We start from the raw sequence: 17615 nt of genomic DNA on the forward strand, positions 1-17615 counted from the left end.
ACTGGTGTTTTTATTCTTTCAAGACACCGCCCAAGAATATTTAGCAAAACTTTAAGAACAAAAAAATACACAAAGACTCACTTCTTTGTTTAATAACCTGAGGCTGAAAAAAGATTTGATCTTAACAAGATGGTCCTTGTAATGAATTACAAGACTGCCTTCACTGGATTTATTCCTTAACTGCAATACCCTAATGAACATACCACTGCAAGGAGTGCTCTGAAGCACTGCCCTTGCTGTACAACACCAAACTCCACACCCTGACACTGACTCCAGGCAAGGTGAACAGAAAAAATGAAACTGCTTTGGAATAACTGTTTGGTACTAAGCCACAGGGGGAGAAAACCACAGTGCTGCTAAGGAGCTTTGTCTGATTCTGCTCATCTCACTTCTCTGCTGAAGGCCCTGCTGTTTACAGGGATGGCTCCAAACAGAAAGCACTTTTGAAAGCCTGTCCCAACCCTTGAATTCCACTTCCTGGAACAAACACACAGCCCTGCTTGGATTCATAGCACAGCTCAAGATTTTTGCTCACTTTGTTACTTCAAGCAGAGAAACCACAACCAGAACCTTTTCCCTACTTTTCTTGCCCAAATCTGAATTTGGGCATTATTTTTTTTTTCCTTTTTTCAAGTCTGGGATCTAACTGACAAGTTTTCAGAGGGAGAAACTAAACAGGCAGCACACCGGTTTCCTTGCACAGCTCAGGTCTTAAGTGCCTGAATCTCAGATGCCAGGGCCTAGAAAGCTGGAAACAAAATTATCTCCCGCCCCAGATTCTCTTGGTTCAGGCCCCCTCTAGTGGCTACTGAAAACAGAGATATTTGCAGCCCAACGTTCAAGAGTAGCACGGGAGTTGTGCACCAAACACATCCAAATTTGTCCTGATTCAGGCAACCACCTGAAAGAAACAAATGCCCACAAGTCTCCTGTTATCTACCCTCAGGCCCATGCACTCAGTGTTTTTGTAAAAAGAGCCAAAGCATCCTTTGGGAAGCACAGAAGGTGACATGCTTTCATGTGTTTAGGTAACATTTACTACTTCCAGTATGTTCAGTTCCCAAAATGATGTTTCAAATGCATTGGTCAACCCCACTGTTCCCACTCACAAAGGGCACCTGGTGAAATGTATACCTTAAGGCCCCCAAACTGCCTCAGTTTACTGTCTGTAGGGGTACTCCAGAGGGTCTAGGTGTCCCTGCTACGAGTAACATTAGGTTAGGCAGACCTTAATGCCAGCATTTCTCAGTGTCTCCAGGGTGGGTCTGACATCTGTCTGCAGCTGATCCTCCACACCAGTGAGACACAGCAGCTCCATCTCCATTTCCAGGCTCTCAATGACTGTGGCCACCTTCAGGGAGCGATCGTGCACACTTAGCTTTGCCTGAACATAACGTGCCTGAGGACAGAGCAGACACAGCTAGAGTCACACAACCAGGTTTTTTTTTGTTTGTTTGTTTTTTTGGAGTACAGTACTGAACACCAATTAACCCCTTTCTGTCATTCAGGGGTGCCACCTGTAACTGCTTGTGACCACAAGCAGTGTGTTACAGAATAAGGCAGAAAGTATTTCAGGATGTTTTTGTAATTTTGCCCTTGCCTCCTGCCAGCTGGGCCCTCATGCACAGCTGAAGTGGCACCTGCAGAGTGACTGGGAGTGATTCCCTCACACCACAGGTCTCACCACAGCTTCTATGACAAACAAATGAGGGCAAGAAACAATTCTAAACATTTCCACTGTCTGATCTCTGCATTTAACTTAACAGTTGTTCTTCACACTTTGCCCCCCTGGAGTAAGCAAATCAGTGCTGTGAGTAGAGACTCATCTAATAAACCCCAAGCATGAAGCCAGTGTGTCCAGGAGGCTGGGTTTACATTCTGGTTGTTTGTAGTTTCCCTGAATGTCAGAATGCAATAATTAAAAGTCAACACATTTCTCCACACAAACACAACTTGTCTAATAAATGACGAATATCTGCAGAATTTATAACCCCAAAAGATTTTAAGGCAGGATTCAGGAACTGGCTGGGATCCAGTTTCATACATATCACTTAAAAAGCCACATTGATTAAAAGAACAGCAAGACACTGAAGAATGACAGTCCTAATAGAAAGCGAAGGGAGATGAGAGGCGGCATTATCACAACAGGTCTGTGAGAATCACTTCAGTGATTGTTTAAAAACAAACACACACACACAAAACCAAATAAAAACTTACTTCAAAGTCTTGATACTGCTCTTCCGTCAGAGACTTCTTGGCTACAACAAGAACCCTCAGGCCTTCCCGAGCCATGTTACCACACTGGAAAGAAGTATCACATTGTGAAAAACAAACTGCATCTCAAGTAAGATGATTTATGCACAAAATTGCAGAGATGGCAATGTAAGATAACAGGTTAAGAAAATAACCATCCTATTTGAGCAACCCCAGTGAGTCTGTAACACCTGATAAAGTGCATGATAAACCAGAGAGGAAAAAAGGAGATCTGCAATGGTTTGTAATCTATCCCAGTGATCAAAAACGAAAATGTCCTCTCTGCTGTACCAGCTGGCAAAACCAACCCCACTGATAACATTTTCTCTAAGTAAAAGCACACAAGCCTTTGACCATAAACTCTTTAAATAAGATGAAGGTATTATTATTTCTTTGAACACCAGGGTTTGGGTGTGGGTCAAATCAGTAACTAAAGCTGCTATGAACTCTGTGTCATTACTACCAGGATAATAAACATATCCCAGCACAAAACTGCCAAATCTAGCTTTGAAAATTAGACCTCTCAGTCTAAAATAAACCCAAACACAGGATCAAGCCTAGGACAAATCTGGTGATCTTTAGTGACAATCATCTTTAAACAAAATCCATTTTATTTACAGGATTTATTCTGCACTAAATATTTTGAACTCTCCACCTGACTTCCTTGTTACTGTATATATATTTTGCTGAACACAAATCCAGTGAGTTGCCAAGACCACTGAACTTCTGGCTTACAGATGCTTTAGTAGTTATGTCCACTCTGCCACCCTGACAAGCTTTGTCATGCCTTTTCCTGAAAGGAAAAAAAGCAGAGGCATAAGAACCCCTCTGCATGGAGGAGAGAGACAGCCCCATACCTCCTCTTCCAGCCAGTCATTGTACTGCACAATCCCAGCCATCACCACGTCAGCCCCCTTCATGTAGAAGGTGATTTCTCCTGTTGATTCATCCTGCAGACAAGAAACAGAGGAGTTTAAGTTGGGTCAATAGTAGTGTGTTTGGAGTGTGGCCTCAGCAAACTAAGTGATGAGTTTTCTGTAAAACACAAAAACATCCACGGAGTTGGGCTGAAGGTCCATGTGGTTCATCATCTTGTCTTGGGGCCAAATTCAATTCAATTGCAACTTGGTTATTCACAGATAGGAATTAATACTTTAGACAAGGATGATCAGCTTTTTCACATGTGATTTCCATGCAGACACCTCTAAATTCTGACTGTATGTGCCTCTGGAATAACCTCTAGCTCTCACCCTGAAAATTCATTTCATACTTACCTGAAACAAAAAAAAAACAGATGCACAAAACTTAACAGAGTAAAAATCACTTTAATTTACTCCCTCTGTTACATTATATGGCACAAGCATAATTAAAGTTTATGCTTGCCACAGACAGGTAAAATTGCTGCCTGCCTTATCTGATCCAAACAATTTGTAGGCTGCAAGTAAAGCATATTTACATTACCACAAATTAAAAAATCCCTCCTAACCAGGCAGATGCCCAAGGAGGTCACAGCTATTAGTATTACAAGCTAATGGAAACCCTGGCAATTTCCTCAAAGGAGACAAAACAATGAGTAAGGAACAAACTGCTCTGTAAACCAAGACAGCCACAAGGGATAGGAAGAAAATAAACTCAACATGCAAAAACAAAAAGCCCAAGAAGGTCTGAAAACAGATAGCTGTGAATGAAGGGGGAAAAGTACTTCAGGGAAAAAAAAAAAAAAGTTAAAGAAAAGCAGACTGGACACCTCTTTGTTTTCACAAACATGTGTCAATATGTTCTGCTATTTAGAAACTAGTGGTGAAGGCTACCACCCCTAAATAGCTTGAGTTGGTAGGAAAAGTCTGATGTCTTGTGGCACCAACAAAACAGTCTACATCCCTAGCAAAAAAACAAACTATCTAACAAAAAAAGCAAGCCAGCACCTGATGAAAATACTTCAAATGCAATGAAGAGAAGTGGCTTTGCTAGGAAATTAAGTAGCAGCCAAGGATAACGAAGCTTTTTAACTGATCGTTTTTTCCAAGATCACAGAGATATCACAAGGAAGATCATTATAATGAAGTTTAAACATGATTCTCACTGTCCAATATCCCAATACCCAGATACTCCACCTCTCCAAAGCAAAATTCATGTCACTCTACCAAAACAACTAGAATGTGCTTAAATAAACCAGAACTCTTTTGTCAGTAGCCAAAGGTAAAGGTTTATCTTTTAAATTATTTGATTAAAAAGTGTCTAACAACATCTTTGTAGGAAACCGAATAAAGATTCCACTTCCCGTACTGCAGAACTGGCTTAAGATAGTTTAGATTTTTTGTCCAATATAAATACTGTATCAGCTATCTCCTTGCATTAGTCATTTCCTCTCACTGAGTTCAATAGGAGGTTAGTACGTTCTCATATTATGCTAAGATCACACTATAAATCTACACAGAGATTTGCCAGTTATATTGTTTTGGAGAGGCATCTTTTTCCACCGTGGTCTGACTCTGGCCACAGTTCAAAGGCTTCTTACAGTTCCAGATATGACAATAGCACTATCTTTGCTTTGCAACAAAGATCATTCCACATGAGTAAGGGAAAAAAAAAGCACAAAGAAAAGGAAGAATGGAAAATACTGTGGTCAAACAAACAGGTCTTTTTTTCAAGAAGGTAAGTCAGAAAACAGTACATTGAAGAACGGCTGCTTTGGTAGAACAAGACTTCTTAGAACTGAAATCATCAGCTACAGAAACGACAACTGATCACAAGTAAACAAGCAGATATTGAAAAAAATACCCCAAATGAGGCAACATCTGCTACTTGTTTTCAATATTAACTACTGCTTTATTTACTAAAAGTTATATGTTGAAGGAGATCTTTTTATAGGAGCCAGAGCAGACAGGATCAGCAGGGGAGATGAGTGTCTGTGCCAAGGATTTCAGTAACAGCATTACAGGGCTGGACACATCAATCACTCACTGAAACTCTATACCTGGATTGTACAGGAGGTCTGGCAAGACCATTGCAATGGCTCCTGCTAGCTGAAAAAAAAAATTACAAGACCGGGCAATATCTGTATAGTTGAGCAGAAAATATTACCATTTGAATTCTAGTCAATACAATGCTGTGTGCAGTTTCATTCTGCAACTTCTCCCTCCCTCCCTGTCCAGCTGCTCCCTGCATCTGTTGTCTCCTGGATACTTCAGACTGCTTTCCCTCCCCTTATTTCCATTTTTTAATCAAGCAGGACAGTTTTAGAAGATGCACTGAAGAGGTGAACATGGTAGATCAAAACAAAATAAGACTGCCTACAGATACATGCATGTATGCTTAATAAAAGAAAATTTTACTTGACAACTAACTATTTAAAAACTCTTATTTCCATCTTTATTTTTCATTAAAATAAAAATCCTCCTTGAAGATATTACTTTAGAAAATACAGGAATATGGCAAAGGAATACCCAGGCAGTCAGCATCTGCTACTTAAAACTTACTTCTGCAAAGGGTATACAGGCTCAGCAGTAGCTCAACAGCAGCAAAATACAGACAATTAAAAATCACAACAGTCAGGAGCTGTTAACAGTATTTAGTCAGGATCTGGGCCTGACATTACTCTCACTGACCACCAGTGGGAGTTTTCCCGGTTTTGACTGCAGCAATATTCTAAATATAGATACAAAAAAAATACAAACCTTTTCTTCCTAAAGGAGTATATAGATAATAGGTAATTTAAAAGGCATAGGCTTCAAAACAAAGAGGAAAAAAACATTACTCGTTTTCACTTAGATGAGAAAATTTCAAAGCTTCCACTTCTCTGCTGAGCATATGAAACCAACTTAATACACCCTGGCTTCAACAGTAACTCCACTTCTTATGCCTTTTATAAACAGCACCTGAACAAATGTTTGCAGTGACAGTAAGGAAGGGGTACACAAGTTGTTTAGTTGTCCCTTTTTTTTATTAGCATTTTTATTGTAGATCTTGAAAAGACTGCCTGAAGCCTCTGCATCATTTTCTCTAAAAAATATAATTAATCTGAAGAATCTACACTTGCTGCACTTGCTGCATTTAAACAGATATGTACTATACTCATCACAGATATCCCATGCAGGACAAGACACTAGTGGGAATATTGACAACTGTGTACAACTGTGTATGTAAAATGCATTCAGTCAGATCTCTATATTCACAGATTTAACACACTGATCACTTTGTACAAACTCAGATTATCAGATCAGGTAATCAGATTATCAGATTATGGGCATGTTTTAATATTCTGAAGGCTGAAACAACTTGAAATACAATTTTTTTCACTCTGCAATGTACTGTGGTGTGTAATCCAGAATTTAAGAGCAGTTCCCTGAGCAACAGGAGATTCAGGTCCAAAATACTCAGGTGGATTAACACACATACTGCCTTTGGCATGAGCTTTAATGATTTCCATCTTTATCACAAAATCTCTTGGTAACAGGAATACTGAAATTCTCTGTAGTATTTGTTATTGTTAAATACAACCATGACATTCCTCAGTTTTACAACATTGCTTCATGGTGTCATTTCTGACAGGGAATGTGCTGTTCTAGGGGTACAGAGATGTTGGGATTTGTGAAGCTGCCAGATATCAGACAATGAATAAAGCAGATCAAATTAATCTGTTATTGATGAGGCCCAGGTGTACAATACTGATTCCAAGCACTTCTAACTAAAAGCAAAGGTTACTCCTCCTACTGCTACACATTAAAATAGAGGAGACAGAAGATATTTTTTCACTCTATTTCCAAATATCCATGTATTTCAAATAAACAGATAGCAACTCAGTTTTACCACAAAGTAAACAGGGAGGGGAAAGAAGAAAAAAAAAATAAAAAAGAAAGACACCTTCACCTATTTCTCCCCACCCTAAATAACAAAGCTGCAGATCCCATGAAATGATACAACAAATCATATCTTGCCCTGATTACAGGTTTCATATTCAAGTTTTAGATTCCTGGTACCAATTATAGCCCTACTCTCAGTAAAAAAATAACAAGGATGTTTTAATAATCTTTAGAAGAAATGTTCAAACTGCTTCACCTTGTTTGCTTCACAGGCAAATGGAAGTGCCTTACCATATCTGGGTTTGTTTATCCTACTAACACTGATTCTCTAGCACTATCTTGACAACTAATGATGAAAACGGTGACAACTGATCTCAACTGTTTTTAACACCCACACTTCTTTCTTTTTAAGGTAATTTTTTCCCTGAGAATCTGATCTTGTGTTATATTTGTATATAAAAGCAAAGCTATGTATACAGTTTCAGCTGGGCACGTATTTAGCGTACACAGTGCCTGCTGCTGATAAAGGTACTTGCACAAATGCACCCTTTTTACCTTAACTCAGCTGTTTTCAAACTCAGCTGTGGGCTCTTGTTGAACAGCTCCAAAAAAATCTCCACAATTCCCTTCAGCAACAAGAGCAGTGCTGTACTTCCATGGGGTTCAAGAGGTGTTTCAATGCCTGGCAGAGATCTGGGGAGCACTTTCACTGCAATCTTCATCACCCCGTTGCACAATCTCAACTGTGTGCCCTACCCATCCCTCCTGTGTCTCCTTCCACTTTACACATTTGTAGCAAAAAGCCTCTCCCAATATTTTCCATCATCCCCAGCACACTTGGTTTGAGTCAGAGGAAATGCTCGAGCTCCCTCTTCCTGTCCAGCAGCATCCTTAAGTCCCTGTTGCACCACCAAGGAGGTACTTCCCCAGTTGGTGGCTGATGGCCTGGCTGGACACCCAACCTGATACAGCCCTTGGATGATGTGTGTAAAAAACTATTCAGAGGGGCTGTACAACAAAAACCCAGTCCAGAGTAAGTACTTGACAAATTAAAAATGTGAGAAGGTGCAGCTGGAGGAAGATGGAGTCGTGGAGGACACAAAACACCCTGAGTGCCTGAAGCTTGGGTTCCTTCATTATTTTGAGCAAGGGACTAAAGGTCAATAAACGAAAGATGTCTCAGGGCACTACAACCCTTACGCCACTTACCCGAACGATAATGCCCATGCGCTTGCTCTCGTAAGTGAAAGGAAAGATCTGGAGGATGGTGAAGTTCAGGATGTGGCCACCCGGTGTCCTCAGCTGCACGGAAGACTGGTCTCTTCCCACCAGCGTTAAGCCCACGCTCTCGGTCCACTGCACCAGGGCCACCTGAGGGAAGGAACCTCTGCTTGAGCATATCAGGTAAATCTCTTTCCAGTGACTTACTTCTTGAATGTGCTATTTACCAGTTTGCTGTTTATGAAACCAAGAACTCAAATTGATGCATTCACCCTGGATTTACAATATCAAAGCCAGAGACACTAATGCAGAGCATATCAAAAATTCATAATAAACCAGCAAGCAAACAAAATGAGCTCTGTGTTACACTCTCTGTTTGCAGGAACAATTCATCAGCAACGTTCAGCCTCTGTAGCAATCAGCAAGACAGCTGAGAGCTGGCTCACAGACTTTTCTTAGCAGAGACCCTCTTCTACCCAAACATAAAAAGAAAACAAAACAAAAAACCCAAAATAACCCCAGATTTTTCAAGGCACCTGAATTCATTTAACTCAACTTAGTTGGCTATCATTTTGTTTGCAGCTTCTAATATTTAAAGACCACAACACTGAATTCTTTACAAGCTTTCACTACATTGCAACCAGAATCATGATAGAAGGCCAAAGCATTTCTTTTGCTTCCCTGACAATCCCCCCAGAATTCCCAACTCAGCTGACACATCCATCTAAGACTGAGCCTGCTGAGATATGGGGGTTTAATTCTAGGAGTTGTCTTTGCAGTAACAGATGGGAGCAGCAGCTGACATGAGCCCATATATCACTGGCCTCCAGAAAGGCTCAAGGGATACTTTCTCCAAACAGACATGAAATACTGGAAGTACTTTACAGTGACATTTTCAAAGGCATGAGAGTGTTGGGCACATGTTTGCTGCTGACTTGGAAGATTATTTATCCCTCGTGCCTTTCTGTTTCTGCTGTTACTCCTTTAACTGAGATCTCTTTCCATTGAGAAACAGATAAAAATAGAATCTCTTATATTTGTGTAAAATCAAGATTTTACTAAATGAATACATACAATTCATTTCTTTGGAGAAGCTTTTGTGAACTCAGCCCCCTTTCTTCCACAGTTAAGCATCAAAGACAACAACCTTAAAAAACCTTTGCCTTTCATAAAGTGGTCTTAAATTGCAAATTTAAAAAAATTAGTTGAGTTGGCTTTGCCTTGAAAGACCTTTATATCAATTTGAATCAATATTTGGTTTAGTATTAGAAATATTTTGCTGTATTATTCACAGATTACAACAAATGGAAGTCTCTTTCAAGCTTATCTTTTTCAAAAGTTTCTCCAAGCCATCCTTAGTGCATGACAGTGTGTGGTTAGATAATCCTCCTACCAGTCTCTCCCTGAGCAGAGATGGAGATTGTTTTTCTAATACTCTGGTTAATAAATAATTATCAAGAATTCTTCACAGCATGTTACGTGATGTTCAGTGTGCACAGCACTGGCTGTTATTTGCCCATGCTGGTAAGCTGCAAATGTCAAGATACAAATCTCTGCTCTCAGCTCATCCCATTAGAACATCTGCTTTGCTACTTTTCTTCAGACACCTCCTCCCTCTTTCCCTTTCAGCATCTCACTTAAACCCTATGTCAGGAAGCAGTTAAACCTCCCAAAAGAAAAGCCCTGTGCAGAGGAACAAATGGATGAGCAGCACATCAGAGGTGCTATATCATGCACATGACACGCTTCAAACTAATTGCATTGCTCTGTGCAAGCCAGTCAGTTTGTACAGCCCTGTGACCACATAAAGGTACATCAGTGGAAGGAGAAGAATAATGAAAGAGATCTCCCTTTTCCATGCTGCTCCCAAGCAGGCCTGGGTCCTGTCAGCCCTTAATGGCCCTCCAGGTGAACCTCATTCAGCACTGGAGGGGAAGTGGGACTGACCCCTTTGAACATGCCACTTCCCAGCCTCCGTAGTACTTAATGAATAGTTACTGAGAGAGAAAGTGATATATTTTTGAAGTGTTCCTATCAGATGTACTAAAAGCATTGAAATTACCACCCCCATTCAAGAGGCAACACAATGGTCCTGGCTCTGGGAAGACAACACCAACAGCAACTCCTCATATACCTCCAAGAGAGCCCGTGCTCACTGATGAGGGGAAATCAACAGACACCCTGCCTGCACTCCAGGAGTTTGCAGCCAAGTCAGATACAGATCTCAGCACTACAAAGCTGAGCAACTCAGTACACTATCCTCCAAAATATGCTCTTTCCTACTATTAAATTACCCAAGCCACCACTGAAGTGGATATTGACTAATAAATTTCATTCTAAAGGGACAAATTGATCCTTCTGTGCCATGAGTTGCTCTACAAATGTCCCATTTAGGGTTGCCTAGGCAGACAGACAACAGGCAGAAACCAATTGATCAGTTCACCCTTTCATGTCCTGGCAGCTGCAGTGGGTTGTCAGGGTTAAAGACTGTTTGCCCAGGAATCTCAGGCACTCTTATCTCTGATCAGATTATATCTATTTCATTTCCCCTGTTAGTTACTGTATGGCTACAACTGACATGGCTTGCAGAGCCCCAAGGCTGTAACTGATATCTGAATAAAGATACTTCAAGACTTCTAAATGGCAGCATGCACAGGAAACAAATTTAGGAAATCCTGCTTTCTGTTACAGGAAATGAATCCTATGCCAACTGGTAGAAATTACCCTTGCTGTTAGAGTAAAGAGAATACAAGTTTTTGTACTCATTTCATAAACTGACCTTCCCTGCCATGGCAGTATTTTATTGATATAGGATTTCAAAGGCTGGCTTTAACAGGAGTCCAAAGCTATTCCCCTACAGGGAATGTTATTTAACAGCATCACTCTCTTCTCAAGGACTCGACTTGTGCTGATGCTGCATTTTGTACCATCTAGTATGACATACACAGAGCACATCTAAACAATATTTGTATATCTAAGACCTACAGACACGATTTCTTCAGTGCAGCAAAGCATATCTGATTTATGAACCCACTGTAATTCTCTACTTGAGATACCACACAAAAAGAAAAAATAATTTAAACTATAACAATCATGGAAGGATAATAATCATGCTATAGTAAACCAAACAATAATCCCATGGGTATTTGAGACAAGTTGGTGCATAAATATTTTAAATATAGAGCAGTATAAAGTAAAATAGGAAAATCACTGACTTCACTCTATACCTCAGTACATATGTAAGCAAACAGAGGATCTGTGCAAAAATACCAATAAATGTAAAAACCCAGTAAAACAAAAGAAAACAAAACCCCACTTCAATGCAGATCACAAAAACTGCCATCTGGAAATAATTCCCAACTTGTTTCAATCCAAAGGCATTGATTGATTTCTGCAAAGCTGTGTTTACAGGGAAGAGCAAAACATCAGAGGAGAAAAGCAGGTAAGCAAACTAGATTATGTGCTGGGAGAGCACACACATGCACTATGCTCACTGGCTCTGAGGGCAGGGAGGAGCAAGCACTTGTCACTATGGGGATATCACAGGAGGAGGGGGAAAAAACAAAGATACAGTTTTTTGTATAGCACAGACAAGAACTCATGGCATGAAATTAATTGCCTACTTGGGAAGAAGAAAACACTATAGGGAGTATTTTGAACGTACACAAAATGTGGAAACCAACAATACCAGTCTTTCATTAATATATGCAACCATTTCAAAATCCTCACACAGCTGGGCTTGTAACAAATAAACTTGTTTCTATGCAAACAATTTCTGACCTCTAGTGATGAGGAAAGGCAGCTTATGGTTTGATGTCAAAGGTGAAAAAAATGAGAGGCAAATCTGTTTTATTTGGAGCAATAAATGGAAGAACCCTTCTAACATAGTCAAATGGTTGATTTGATCTCATATTGTCAGAAGGATTCTTATGGGAAATTTCAAAACTTCAGTCTCTTTAATGGCATACAGCAAGTCTAAGTGTGCAAATAGAAAACAAATTGTTTTACCTTGGTTGCACAAAAGATTTATCCAAGAAACATAATCAGTACATGAAACCATATTTCATTCCTCCTCTCTTCATCACAGAGGAAAACAACAGTCTAATTAGATTTTCCAAAATTTGCAGTTAAAAAGAGGACTTTAATCATAAGTCCTGTATTGAACCCAATCTCAAGTGTTCAGCAGAAATCTCCAGCAAGTCTCTGGAGAGCTGCAACATCTCTCTCTATTATACCACTCTGTGTAGCCCTGGCTGGACTGGAAGATGGCAGGGAACTGGCAGGACACAGCCTTTATCTGATAAAAACTTTTGCACACTTCACTCATGCAGCAGAATTTTAACTGGAGCTCTGGGTCTGTCCCATCCACATGGGAACATGTCTCCTGGGTTAGCAGTGCTACTCAGTGTGATTTACAACTTTTTTACTTGCACTGGAAGTTTGAACACCTTGCAGATAAGGAATGACCTGACTTGTGGGTGTGCTCTAACCCCTTCCCACAAGTCAAAGTTATTATCCCCTGAAAAAAGACAAGACTGCCTGTCATTTACTGAACACGGTCAAAGGGACTTACGCAGAAACTTGGGCAATACTCTGTGGTGCAGAGGCTGATAAAGCAGCTAGATACTAGTCACCAGAGAGGCAGACTTGGCTGAATTATATTAGCTGAGAGGGCACTTACAGTCTGTTCACAGGTTATCAGGGAAATAAATGCATTACCCCCTTCACTAGACTGGAGTACTTTAACCAAATAATTTTTTCTTTAACAACAAGCAAGGTTGTATTTGTATTTTTATGCATGCAAATGGCCACTGACCTCATCAGGACTGGAGGCCTGATACACCCTGCAGGAGTCCTCATAGTGTCTCTCAGCTTCAGCCTGGTCTGTCACCCCGTTGGACTCGTACACTGGCGTCACGTTGTGGCACAGCGCGATCGCCTTCACCGCCTCGTGCACTCGGCTGCTCATGGTTTTACGCACCTTGGTGGCTAAGGTAAGGCCCTTCACAGCAGGTGGGTCCTGAGATTGCTGGTGAAAAAAGGAAAGCAGAACAGAGTCTTACTGCAGGAAAAACTTTTGAGTTTTTAATTCAGTGAAAACAATAACTGTAGAAGCTGTGTAGACTCTCCTGTCCCCAGGAAGGAGATTCATACACCTTAACTCAGACCACCACTGGAAACGTACCCTAGCATAATGCAGATTCTTTATCATTGTTCCTGGTGGAGTAAAGCACCCCGAAAGATTTACTTATGTTTTGGGAACAGCACACTGAGAAAAAGATCCTTTTTTGCAGATTCATCAAACACTAACTGGTGAAAAACTGAAGTCAGAAGGCTCAGGAAAACCACTTTTTTTGCTCCACAAAAGACCATTTGCTCTGAAAATTTAGTCATTTGGTTTCATGTACAAGAGAATATAATTGCTGAAAACAGAAAACAGATGACTTGCATGCACCTAGAAAATCTTAATTACATTCATTTATTTTTTAATACTATTCTTAGTATCAGAATGGGAGTCTTCAGATAATTGCACAATTACTAAATTATCCTGGCTGAAGAAGGACACACAGTGATCTAGTTTCCTGCTCTGTTAACCTTTAGTGTCAAGAGGACGAAAGTTTCACTTCCAGGTCAAAGGCCACAACATGGTAAAAATAAGAGCAAAGAATAAGAACTACAGTTCAAAATGAATCATTGCCAGCAAATGCTTCTCATTATAAGCAATCTCATTTGGTAATGATAAATGCTTTATGAGACATATCCTTTACCAGTGTAATTCCACATCTATTTTCCACTTACGTGTTTAGGACACATAAGATCCTCAAATTTAATATTGCTGTTCATCAGCACTGTTGCAACAGGCTTTAAGCAAATCAAACAGCTGCAAACCCTCAGCTGAAGTGCATTTAAATTGACATAGAGTACTAGTTCCACACTAGACTAGTCACAGTCACCAAAAGCTTCTTGACAAATATCAAATACTTTGGTAAATAATTAACCAGTAGTCAAGTTTTCTCTGGAGACTGAGTAGAAAATTAGGACAAATAGGCCTGAAGTCTGGGGGTTTTTTTAATTGGTTTGTTTGTTTGTTTTAAGTACAGTTTAGTGATTTCAGGGTCTCAATGTCAATAGAACAAGCAGATGTTAAGAAGGCTGTGAAAGCACAGGAGAAAGAGAAAGAGAGAGATACCTGGATGAGTTACAAGTTACCTGAGACACATGTCAGTGAAAAAGATAATTACTCAACATACCAGGTATTTATCAACTATCATATGCTTAGTTAAAAGCACATTGTAGCCTGACAGTCTGCCCAAGGAAAAGCTATGCAATCAACAGATCACTGAGGTCAAGGAAACCTGTTGTGCCTTGACCAAAAACCATGAACAAAATCCAGAAATAAAAATTTTATTTACAGTACATGGTGCCTTTTTCCAGACAAGAATGCTGGCTTTGTGTTTCACTTTGAGGGGAATATAAGAAGAGCACTTCAGTCTAAAAATCTCTTGGAGAAAAACAAAACCAATGTGACATGAAAAACCCAGTCCACAGCATTGGGTGTGCATGCCCAAAGAAAAGCACTGGCACTTGGAAAATAGCTTCTGCAGTTTCTGCAGGAATGAAGTAATTCCACAACTGTTGAGAAATGAAAATACCTGATCTATAACACAGGAGTAGTAACCCATCACTAACGTCTGCAGATTAAATCTGTGAAATAACATTTTATAAAAGCAAAATCGAACAGTAAGTCACAAAAAAGTTATTTCTAGCTGTATCTGAGAGAATGGTTATTTTAAAAAGTGAACAATAATGCTTTCATGATTACCTAATTAGTGCCAATTCTTAAATCTTTTCTAAGTACTACTCAGTGGAGTGGCTGGCACACCAGCCACTGACAGCTGATTGCTTTTCTTACAAAGCAGCAACATTCCTAAGTAAAAGCTCAGCCCTTGCTTTATGAAGGAAGCACAGGTATTTATATGAAGTTTCAATTCATAAGCATATTGTCCATTGCTAACATGCTAAGGAATACACTTTGATGACCCAGACAAATCACATGGCTTTACCTAGTTATTATATAAAACTGAAATAAAAGTCTAATAACAAAGATTAAGGCTTTTTTGATTCTGGCTTATCCTGTGATACTAAAAGAGGAATGCAAGGGAGAGACTTCCCAAAACAGGATTTTCCTGTTCTATACTTTCATTACATGTTAACTTTTCTGCCTTCTGTAGATGTAGATAGTTCTCAAAACAGATATCTGTAATGCATCATATAAGATCATTGGTGCATTACTGAAGAATCCCACTTCTAACATTTTCAACCTGCAGGCCTAAAGCAGTGACAGTAGTAGTACACTGTTCTCAGTTACTGCTTACTGAGTGCCCATGCTTCCTCTTCCTTCATTATTGCATCAGTACACAGCATTTCAAACAGCAACTTAACCAATTAAATATTACCCAGAGGCAGTTTTTCAATAAAACAAACACTGTAGTTGCTGTAAGTGGTGAATATCTAAATAACAGTATGCTGGTTTACAATCAGGCCTCAACAGCAAGACACAGGCACATACATGCACTTACAGATATGGGCACATGCTGTGGCAGTTAAAAGACTGGTGGATGTGAAACAATCCATTAATACAATAAGCAATCATGATAATATTTATCTATTATGGATCCAATTACCTTATGACTTTTCCAAAAAGCAGTAAGTTAATAGGCATATCCTTGCCATGTTAATTCACCATTAGCCCAGCGACCCAGAAATCTGTTTTGTGAACAGAGTTAAGTAATGCAATTTAATTCTACCTGTGTGTATATACTGAATATGTGGCTCTGCACTTCATCCATGGAGTCCAGGCCATAAGCTACTGTTCCCAGGTGAAGTCTCTTGAAGACCATCTCATTCTGTGTAAGAGTTCCTGTAACAGAAGCAGCACAAAACACAATGAGCATAAACACACCTATTCCCCAGCACACATTCTTGCTGTACCCCAAATCCAAAAGAAACTGGCCAGCAGCTGATTCAGTCACTGACACAGGTCCAGGCAACATTAACAAACAATATTAACAAACCTGAGGAACAATTCTCCCAGGAAGCAGTGGTGCACATCAGCATGCTAGTGAATAAGAATGAGATTATTCACCCCTAAGTCAATGACAGTAAGAGCTGCAGGTATAATTCTGGTCTGGCTGACACCAAAGAAAACTTTCAGAAACAGCTTCAGTTGGATCAGGATTCTGTGGCAGACCAAGCTTTTGATTACAGCTTAGGTCTTTTGAATTCAAGTTCAATTTTAAAAGTCTAAGGAGAGCAGCAGGCAGACTGGTAGCATGCTTCTGCCTACATATATAAGCTATCTTCATCTGGTTTGAAAACTAACTCTAAAAAATTGTTTTAAATTTTATTCTTACCCTCAGCTTTTGGCTTAATAACACATTTTAGAAGTTTTTTAAAGCAGCATAATATTCCTGTCCTATCTTGACAATAATGTAAAATTTGTTTTTCAAAAACTTATTATATCACATTATCAAAGTCACAGGAAATGCATATTTCTTCTAGTCCAGGAAAATCCTACATGATACTCTCTGGCTGGCCAAAAATGTAGCAAAATCCAACCAGTAACATACTTAGAACTGTATTTTATACATGGATACCTGTTTTGTCTGTAAGCAAATAGGATATCCTCCCCAGCTGCTCAGGAATAGTGCTGGACCGAACCACAGTCCCAGGGATTTTGGAGTCTCTGCGGATGACCCAGCTGTAGACAATTTTACCCATGTCCAGATTCACACGTAAACTATGCAGGAAGAATGGAAAAAAAAAAATGTATCTTCAGTTACACTTTGGAAAATAACAATCTATGTGAACTGCCACAGTGCAATGACCATGCCTTCCATGCTGAATTTGAGCTGCTGAAGAGGGTATTCTGGGAGAAGTATATTCAAAGTCAATAATCAGATGGTAAATGGACAGGACTGTGCATTGCTGCAGTGGGACTGTCATTCAAAGATAGATGGCATGACTATGTTGAGAACAGATATAATTTAAGAGGTAGACAGACACAGACAAGTAAGGAGTGCAAAATTGATATGCAGACAGTGGGTTAAAAATGGAACTGAAATGAACCCCAGACCTACACCAAAAATTAGAATTTACTTATTAATATTGTGTAATTAAATATTAACATTTCAGTCCCCTCTGAAAAGCATTGAGTCCTATTACACTACATGCTGTATAAATATCTGTCCTTTTGCTATTTGATATGCTCTTATAAAAGTAGCCAGGTAGCCTGAGCACTGAGAAGAGGCCTTAAGGTACAAATCCACTGCCCAAGGT

The 17615-nt window shown here is 39.7% G+C and overlaps 1 protein-coding gene across 1 annotated transcript in view; it reads right to left on the bottom strand.

The window, feature by feature from the left end:
- Window positions 1-17615, bottom strand: part of ATP9A (ATPase phospholipid transporting 9A (putative)) — a 57121-nt gene that overhangs the window by 12679 nt on the left and 26827 nt on the right. Inside the window, exons 12-18 of the mRNA XM_030462997.1 lie at window positions 16934-17076; window positions 16085-16197; window positions 13093-13305; window positions 8265-8426; window positions 3111-3203; window positions 2218-2301; window positions 1229-1399 (exon numbers count right to left, since the gene is read on the bottom strand). Coding sequence (XP_030318857.1) covers window positions 1229-1399; window positions 2218-2301; window positions 3111-3203; window positions 8265-8426; window positions 13093-13305; window positions 16085-16197; window positions 16934-17076 — 979 coding nt within the window. The remainder of the gene's footprint in view (window positions 1-1228; window positions 1400-2217; window positions 2302-3110; window positions 3204-8264; window positions 8427-13092; window positions 13306-16084; window positions 16198-16933; window positions 17077-17615) is intronic.

This window comes from Calypte anna, chromosome 20 (assembly GCF_003957555.1).
Source record: "Calypte anna isolate BGI_N300 chromosome 20, bCalAnn1_v1.p, whole genome shotgun sequence".
NCBI classification, from domain to species: Eukaryota; Metazoa; Chordata; class Aves; order Apodiformes; family Trochilidae; genus Calypte; species Calypte anna.